At 56.5% G+C, this 8,760-nt stretch overlaps 1 protein-coding gene across 1 annotated transcript; it reads left to right on the forward strand.

Moving 5' to 3' along the window:
- Window positions 1-583: 583 nt before the first annotated feature.
- Window positions 584-7,683, forward strand: KPTN (kaptin, actin binding protein). The gene is made up of 12 exons (XM_060000612.1): window positions 584-865; window positions 1,259-1,341; window positions 1,445-1,529; window positions 1,624-1,678; window positions 2,928-3,003; window positions 3,124-3,197; window positions 3,410-3,519; window positions 3,620-3,697; window positions 4,487-4,562; window positions 5,300-5,435; window positions 5,522-5,704; window positions 7,422-7,683. Exons 1-12 carry the CDS (start codon window positions 643-645, stop codon window positions 7,548-7,550), a joined length of 1,308 nt encoding a protein of 435 aa, XP_059856595.1. The 5' UTR covers window positions 584-642; the 3' UTR covers window positions 7,551-7,683.
- Window positions 7,684-8,760: the final 1,077 nt, after the last annotated feature.

Raw genomic sequence — 8,760 nt, forward strand, 5'->3', positions numbered from 1 at the left:
TCAGCCAACATGACTGATAAAGTAGGCTTTCAGTAAAGAAGGTGGTGGTGATTAGCCAGGATAGATAGCTAGAACTGATCCTTGGGGTAAGAAGAATGCATTTCACCATTTTAAAGGTGATGTGATTAAAACAAACTATGGAGCTTTTGTGTTTGGGTTCCAATACTGACTGCTGCTTCTAGCTGTGTGATCTTAGACAAATTACCTGTCTGTGCCTCAGTTTTTTCATCGGTAAAACATCATAGTACCTACCTCAAGCCTGCCTGTGAGTTTTAACTAAAAATTGATAGATGTAAAGGCTTAGAACAGTTCCTGGCACGTAAGGGCTATATTGAGCATTAAGGTTCTTCTTATTCCGTCTTCCGCGCCGCCCACAGCAGGGGCCACCACCTCTCATCTTCAGGCCTTAATCAGTGGGCGGCAGTCACCTCGGCCCTGAAAAGGACCAGGAAGGAGCGCGCAGGCGCTTTGAGGCAAAGTCTGGTGGGAAGCACAAGCGGCCCGGCTGGCAGCCATCTTGGTAAAGGGCAGCGTCGACAGCTTCTCTACGTAATCAGTCTGCGCGACCGGCCGGCGCCCGGCGGTCCGTGGCGTAGAGTGGGCAGCCGCGGGGGCTACGGGGACCAGGGTTTGAGGGGCGTGATGGGGGAGGCGGCTGTGGCCGCGGGGCCTTGTCCGCTGCGCGAGGACAGCTTCACACGCTTCTCGTCTCAGAGCAATGTGTACGGGCTGGCGGGCGGCGCGGGTGGGCGCGGGGAGCTGCTGGCCGCCACCCTTAAAGGCAAGGTGCTAGGCTTCCGCTACCAAGACCTCCGACAGAAAATCCGGCCCGTGGCCAAGGAGCTGCAGTTCAATTACATTCCCGGTGCGTGGCGCCATGGGGCTGGGGGGCTTGGAATGTAGTGCTGAGAAGGCTTCTGAGGCTCTGTCTGAGCCAGGTCACCAGGATGGGAGGATGGGATCAGGGTGATGGTGATTGAAGGGGGTCAAGGCTGGTAATCTGGAGGCACTGGGGTCAGAGGACAGGGCTAATAGGGGCCTGAAGTAGTTAGGGTTCAGGATTCCTCAGACTCAGAAACCAGGATCCCTCCTACCATGGTGATGGTGATGGTGATCAGGACTCACACCGTCCCAGAGGTCATGATAATTTGTGCTGGTCAGAGATGACTGAGTCCTAGAGGTCAGGGCTCACTGTTGATTGGGAATATTGGGATCACGGGTCTGCCTGAAACGTGAACTTTGAACTGTCCTCTCCCAGTGGACGCAGAGATTGTCTCCATCGACACCTTCAACAAGTCACCCCCAAAGCAGGGCCTGGTGGTGGGGATCACGTTCATCAAGGTACCCAGAGCCCTCCACCTACCCATTTTCTCCTCCTTACTGAGTCTGACCCATATCCCTCTTGCTGCCCCTGCTCTCCCCTGAGGCCAGTTTCCTCTCCCAGGATTCAGGGGACAAGGGCAGCCCCTTCCTTAACATCTACTGTGACTACGAGCCTGGCTCTGAGTACAACCTGGACTCCATTGCCCGTAAGTGTGGCCTGGAGGGAAGGAGGGATGAGGAAGGGGGTTGGGGGGGTGCTGTCAGGTCCCCTGTGCCCATCTGCCTGTACTCCCCCTGCAGAGAGCTGCCTGAACCTGGAGCTCCAGTTCACTCCTTTCCAACTGTGCCACGCAGAGTAAGTAAGCCACAGGTGTGATACAATAGGGAGTGTGTGTGTGTGTGTGTGTGTGTGTGTGTGTGTGTGTATGTGTGTTGGGAGGGCGGAGGCTGTAGCAAACTGGAGACCACAAACCTGCCTATAGACAATCAGACTAGTTTGTTTTTTAGAGCATCGTGCATTTAAGGTAGCCACGGACCAGACTTGGCTGACGGGCTACCATTTTGTTATCCCTGAACTAGATAATTTGAGAGTGAATGAGCTCCTGTGCTCCAGATGTGTAGAATTCTCAAGTTCTAACGATCTAGATTTGGGCATTCCAAGACCCAGAAATGCCAATTTTTCTAGAGTTGTGAGCTCTGGGTTTCCAAGATTTGAAAGTTCTACAGTTTGATGATTCTGAGATTCTGTAATATTAAAACCCTAACATTGTCATATTCCAAGGAGATAGAATACAGACCGTCTAGAATACTGATGTTCTAGAATCCCAGAGTATAAGAATTCCATTCTAGAGCTCTGAATTCCAAAACACCAGTGTTCTAGCAGAGGGGTTGGCAAACTTTTTCTTTTAAGGTGCAGCTTTGGGGTCAAATAATCTCTATCACAACTACTCAAGTTGGCCACTGTAGCAAGAAGGCAGCCATTGACACTGTGTAAATGAATGGGTGTGGCTGTGTTCCAATAAAACTTTATTCACAAAACAGGCCGTGGGTTTTGGATTTGCCCTGCAGGTCATAATTTGCCAACCTCTGGTCTAGCAGATGAGAGTTCTAGAAACTGAAGCTTCTAAAGTACTAATGTTCTGGGTTCTACGATCTGGGTATTCTACCAATTCTGTAAATCTGAATATCCATGAGGGCAATTTCCAGAAGCTCTAGCATTTCAAAGGAGACAGAAAACAGAACTTCTAGAACACTGGGGTTCTAGGGTAAAAGAGGTGCTAGTGTTCTGAGGTTCTGCAGCCCATTCTAGAGCTCCATGTTCATTCCTGAATCCACATCCAGAATGAAGATTCTAGCAAGTGAGGGCTCTAGAAACAGAAGGTTCGAAAATGCTGAGTTTCTGTGATTCTGAGACTGGAAAGTTCTAAAATCTGAGATTCTGTGAGGGCTAGTTTCTAGAATTCTACATCCTGAGATACTAGCTCTGGATCCAGTGTCTAGAACCCAGAATGTTAGGGTTCTCGCAGGCAAGAGTTTCTGCAAGAGGAGAATTTTAAAACACACGGACTCTACCACACTGGCATTCTAGATTTTTCTGCTTTCAGGGTCCAGGTTGGGGATCAACTGGAGACCGTGTTTCTCCTGAGTGGGAATGACCCGGCCATTCATCTCTACAAGGAGGTGAGGCAGGGCGAGGCTTGGTGGGCAGAGCCCTGCCGGGGCCACCATGGGCTGGCACGGGGCACAGTGTGTGAGGCTGGCCACTGACTCCAAGCTCGTGGCGGGTCTTGGTTCCCCCAGAACGAGGGGCTGCATCAGTTTGAAGAACAGCCCGTGGAAAACCTCTTCCCAGAGCTCACGAACCTGACCAGTAGGTAGGAGAGGCCCTGACAGAGGCCAGTGGGAACCGGGGCAGGCAGCCTCAGAGAAATCAGGTGGTGGGAATTGACCCCTAAAGAGTCAGGCCCCGCGGAGGCCCAAGGCTCTACCGGAGGTGGGGTGGGGTGGATGCTTCTAGGGAGGTGGAGGTGGGGGCTGGGGCCTGGCGACGGCCCTCAGGCCCCTCTGTCCACCCGTCCACCCCCAGTGTCCTCTGGCTTGACGTGCACAACCTGCCCGGCACGTCCCGGCGGCTCTCAGCTCTCGGCTGTCAGAGCGGTTATGTCCGTGTCGCCCACGTAGACCAGCAGAGTCGAGGTGATGGCTGGGGCGGGGGCCCAGACACGGGGTGTGGGGCGAGGCCGGACTCGGGCGGGGGTGCTCGGGACGGGGCCCTGAGTCCTCGCCCTCCACACAGAGGTTCTGCAGACTTGGACGATCCTGCAGGATGGCCCCATCTCCCGAGTGATCGTGTTCAGCCTCTCGGCCCCTGAGGGTGAGCTCCGGGCAGGGGGAGGTCAGGCCGCGGGCTCGGCTCCTCCACCCGCATTTGTACCCCTCTCCCCACATGCCCAGCTCCCCACCGTCCCTCCCGCCCCGCTGTGTGCCCCACTCCAGCCCGGGAGCCACAGTGTGCCCATTCCCTCCCCACGACGCTCCTGAATTTCAGATCCAGCTACTTGCCCCTGTGGTGGTCTGATTTGAGCTTTCACCCTGGAGCTGAACTTCTGCCTTTCCCTTGGTGGTCTGACCTTCACCGCTCACACTGTGGCTTCCTCGGACCCCCCATCTGTGGCCTCTTCACTCTGTCTCTTGCTGCCATCCAAGTCCAGGCTTTTCTCACGGACTCAGCGCCGTCCCCCCACTCGGCGTCTCTCCTTTCGCCCCACATGTTGATCTGTTCCTCTTACTGCGGTCTGTCCTTCTCTGGCGTTTCTCTTGGCCTCACCTCTGTGGTCTTTCTTCTGCCGCTTCCACTGTGGTTTATCCCCTGATGCTCTCACTGTGGTCTAACCACGGACTTCTGTGCTGTCACCTAACCTTTGTCTCTTCTAACCTGGTGGTTTAACCTTGGACTTTTTAAACTGTCATCCAACACCTCTCCCTCCTCCTGGCATCTGACCTCCATCATTCGCTCGTGGTCTAACCTCTAACCCTCCCCCTGTGGCCCAACCTCAGGGGTCTAACGCGTGTTCCTCTCAGGAATGGACGGGTGGGGAGGAGGGAGGAGGAGCCTGGAACCTGGCCCCTCACGCCTCCCCCGCCGTTCACGTTCCTTCTCCAGAGACCGAAGACAGACCACAGCGGGAGGAGTACAGCGTGCTGGTGGCCAGCATGTTGGAACCAGCGGTGGTGTATCGGTGAGGGCCACGGGGCACGTGCGTGTGGGCTGACCCCATGCCTTTGCACGGTGATCTAGCCTTGTCATTCTCCACAGAGAGTAAAGCTTTGGGTGTAGTGGTTCAGGGCTGGGCAGGTAAAGGTGTCTGTGTCCCAGAGAGAAGAGCACGAGTGTTTAAGTCTAGAACTTGTAGGGCATGTGCTGAGGCCTCGGGTGGGAACCGAGATGTCCAGTCCCCCTGGGGTAGGTGGACAGAGCACGCTGGCAAGTGTTTAATCACAGGCTCCATGTGGGAGAAAGCCCTGGCTTATAGGATCTGCCCGTTTCCGTGGTGTCAACACTCCCGCCTCAGTGGATTGTGAGCCACCAGCGTGACGCCAAGCCGCTCACAAAGTTTCTGAAAATTTCCCGGTCGGCTCCCGTGAGCCAGTGCGAGCCAGCTGTGGCTGGGGCTGAGCGCTGAGCCTTCAGGGGGCCTCGTGGGTGTCCAGACTGGAGACAAGGGGCTCACAAGAAGGAACGGTGTGGGTTTCCATTTGGGAGCGAGACGGTCCCACCTCCAGGGGACAGTGTGGGTGTCCAGATCAGAGACAGTTTGAGCTCCCCTTGGTGGATATGAGGATGTCTAACTTGGAGACGAGGGCGTCCAGGCTTCAGGAGGAACAGCACATCCAGACCTGACCCGTGAGGGTCTGGTGCTAAGGGTGGCGGGCACCGCGGTCGACCTCAGTCTCCCCACCGTGGTCTGACCCTCAGGGACCTGCTGAGCCGGGGCCTCGAGGACCAGCTTCTCCTGCCTGGCAGCGACCAGTTCGACAGCGTCCTCTGTGGCCTGGTCACTGACATCGATTTGGATGGGCGGCCGGAGGTCCTGGTGGCCACCTACGGACAGGTGGGACCGGAGGGATGGGGCTGCCGTGGCCTGTGTCCTCTGCCTCCTGCCTCTTCCCGTGTGACCCCAGTCCCCTGCCCCTGCAGGAGCTGCTCTGTTACAAGTACTGCAGCCCAGAGCGCGGGCTCCCCGGGGCCCAGCGTGGCTTCCACTTGCTGTGGCAGCGGAGCTTCTCTAGCCCCCTGCTGGCCATGGCGCACGTGGACCTGACCGGGGACGGGCTGCGCGAGCTCGCTGTGGTCTCCCTGAAGGGCGTGCACATCCTGCAGGTAGCCAGGGGCCCCTGGGATGGGGCCTTAACACCCGCCTTATTGAGGGCACGTTCTCACGGGAGAGGGGCAGTCGGGCCTTGGCCCGATCCCTCTGGAAACTGGAGCCTGGCCCCCCCTTCGGGCAAGGGGGTCATTGGCTGCAGGCCCCCTCTTGGGGGAGGCAGGCGGTTCCTATTGGTCAAGGAGAAGGGAGGTGCTGGGGGCACTCACAGCCAGGGGTGAAGGGCGCTCAGCCGCAGCATCCGTCACCCCCGGCCCCATGGCCTCCCTCAGCCTCCCGAATGTCTCTACTGTGTTCCACCTGCTTTGACCGTGTCCCTTCCCTGCGGCCCAGCCTGGATCTGCCCCCGGGACCTGACCTGCACTCTTCCACTGCGCCCTAACCTTGGCCCTCCTACTGCAGCCACCCTTTCTTCCACCTGTGTGACCGGCTTCGTTCTGCCTGTGGTCTGACCTTCAGCCTCCTTCTCCAGCTTTTTGCCATAGTCCAACCTCAAACCTTCCCCTTTGGTCTAACCACTGAACTTTCTACTGTGGTCACGCCCACAACCTGTGGTCTAATGTCCAGCCTTCTCCCGTACTTTGACCTCTCACCCTCCAACAGCAGCTTAACCGCCCTTACGGTTTAATATCCAACCATTCCAATGGCCCACCGTCCAGCCTGGAGCCTTCCGTTGCTGTTTAACCTCCAACTAATATGTCTGACCTCTGACCTTTTCACTACGGCCCGGCCCCAGCCCTTCAGCTATGATGTACCTCTGTTTCCTGATCTGGTGTTTGCCCACCCCTTCCCTTTGGTCTGACTCCAGGCTCCTTTCCCATGTGGTCTAACCTGGGTTCTTTCTACTGGAGTCTAACCTTACTGTCTCCGCTGCAGGCTTTGCTGGGGCCTTTTCCTTCAGTCTAGTCATCAGCGGAATGGTCCAGGTTAGACCTCATAGAGGTAGAGGTTGGACCCCAGTGGAAAAGTCTGAGGTTGAACCACAGTACGTGGGACAAAAGTTAGACCCTCGAGTAAAACGGAATGAGGAGAGGTCTGAGGTTAGACCGCAGTGGACAGGGCTGTGGTCCATCTGTGGGAGAAGGGGCTTCCCTTCTGCTGTGGTCTCAGCCTCCCAGCATCCCTCATTGTGATCTCTTTCAAGCCATTCCACTGTGATCTCCCTTCCTTCCCTTCTGTCAGGGGCTAACTTCAGACCCTCCAACCAGGGTCTGGCTCCGTCCCTTGTGTGGTGACTTATTCCTCTCTTTTCCACTTTGGTGTGCTCTTTCTCTGTCTTGTGGGCCTAACCTTTTCCGCCAGTGTCTCACCTTTGTTCCCCCTGCTGTGGACTAACCTCAGCCTCTCTCGGGTGGTCAAGCCTCACCCCCATGTAATGCGAGCTCTCTTTTATGTTTTTTTGTTTGTTTGTTGGGGTATAGTTGTTTTACTGTTGTGTTATCTCCGGTATGTTTTGATCCATCCCCGTCCCCTCCACTGAGTTCTAACCTCAGACCCACACATCTGGGGCTGGGCTTTGTCTCTTCCACCGGAAATTCACTGAAGGCCGTCCCCCTGGGTCTGACCTTCACCCCATCACAGAGACCCATTCTAAGCCCACACACAGACCTCCCACCGCGGCTGCACTCTCAGCCTCTGGGGGTTGCGGGGGGGCGTGTAACCTGCACCTTCCAGCTCTGCCTCAGCCCTGTCGTCCTCTCTCATTCCCCACAGCACAGCCTGATCCAGGCCTCGGAGCTGGTTCTGACGCGGCTTCGGCACCAAGTGGAGCAGAGGAGACGTCAACCACAGAGGCTGGGGGATAGGGTGGGTGCCGGGCCTGCTGAGACCCCGGCCTCCTGAGTACCCACCCGCTGCCCACCCCAGGTTCCTTGGGGTGCCCGCCTCCAGCTCTTCATGGCGGGGGAAGCATCCTGAAGGAGGCACTGGTCTCCCCAGACACCCCAGGGTGGTGGAGCGGTGGGTCCTGCTCTGGCTCTGCCCCAGCATGCCCTGTGACCCCCACTCCCCTCTCTGTGTCCCCATTTGAAAATGGGATGATCCCACCCCACCCCGCCTCTGTCCCCTTGAGACTCGGTCCGTGGTGATTATTTCTGTGTCCAGAGGAACCAAACTTGCACTCGTCTCCATTCTTTTGTTCGGCACACGTTTGATGAGGAACAATTGTTGCCAGGCTTTGTGTCGGGAGCTGGACTCACCCGGAAGAATGGAGGGAGGGGACTTTGGGGATTGGGGATCCAAGGTCAGACCCAGCCGCCGGACTGAAGTGGGACTGTAGTGTAGATTTCAGAGGAAAGAAGGGAAGTTGGGCACTGTAGGAGGTTAAACCTCCACAGGAAAGACTGTAGAGTATAAGGGAAAGGTTTGTAGGGTTAGACCTCCGCAAGTGAACTGAGGTTAGACCCCAGTGGAGAGCTCCGCATCTGAGGTCAGGGCTCAGTGGGAAGATAAGGAAATTGAGCCTCAGAGGAGAGGATGTGGGCGGAAAGAACTGTCGTGGGGAAGCCATGGTCAAATTGTAGCAGGGAGTCTGAGGCCAGACCCCCTGTGAATAATACTGAAGTTGGACCCTAGCAAAAATTACTAGGGTTACACCTTGCGCCGAGAGCCAAGGTTAACACCCAGCAGAAGTGATCAATTTAGATCTCAACTAGGGAGTCCTGAGATGAGCCCCAGGCTACACTGTCCTGGAAAGGGCTAAGGGTAGGCCTAGTTGAAAAGCCCAGGGGATTGGGGGACCAGGAAGTGGGAGACAAGGCTAATTCCCTGCCCTGTGGCTGTAGTGATTGCCCCTCCTGTGGCCACTTCCGTGGCACCAGGAGAAGGCATTGAGGCCTACATCACAGGGACCAGTGGAGGGCAGGGACAACAGAACAAATCTTGCCAGGAATAGAATCGGGTCGGGAGGGTGGGGGAGCAATTCCTGAGTAGAGTCCAGGCTGGCTGTGGGACCTTGCTGCTGCAGGGTTTGGGTGGGACCCCTGCTTCCTGGGGGGGGAGGGCAGGCACCATGGTCGTTCTAGCCATCTGTCTACCTCCTGCCATGGAAGTC

This window comes from Delphinus delphis, chromosome 20 (assembly GCF_949987515.2).
Source record: "Delphinus delphis chromosome 20, mDelDel1.2, whole genome shotgun sequence".
NCBI classification, from domain to species: domain Eukaryota; kingdom Metazoa; phylum Chordata; class Mammalia; order Artiodactyla; family Delphinidae; genus Delphinus; species Delphinus delphis.

What these genes read in the sequence shown, in the direction of transcription:
- KPTN (XM_060000612.1), top strand. Translation starts at nt 643, where the DNA reads ATGGGGGAGGCGGCTGTGGCCGCGGGGCCTTGTCCGCTGCGCGAGGAC. An exon ending in CTCACGAACCTGACCAGTAG is followed by an intron (nt 3,198 to 3,409) that starts GTAGGAGAGGCC and finishes GTCCACCCCCAG; the next exon opens with TGTCCTCTGGCTTGACGTGC. An exon ending in GAACCAGCGGTGGTGTATCG is followed by an intron (nt 4,563 to 5,299) that starts GTGAGGGCCACG and finishes TCTGACCCTCAG; the next exon opens with GGACCTGCTGAGCCGGGGCC.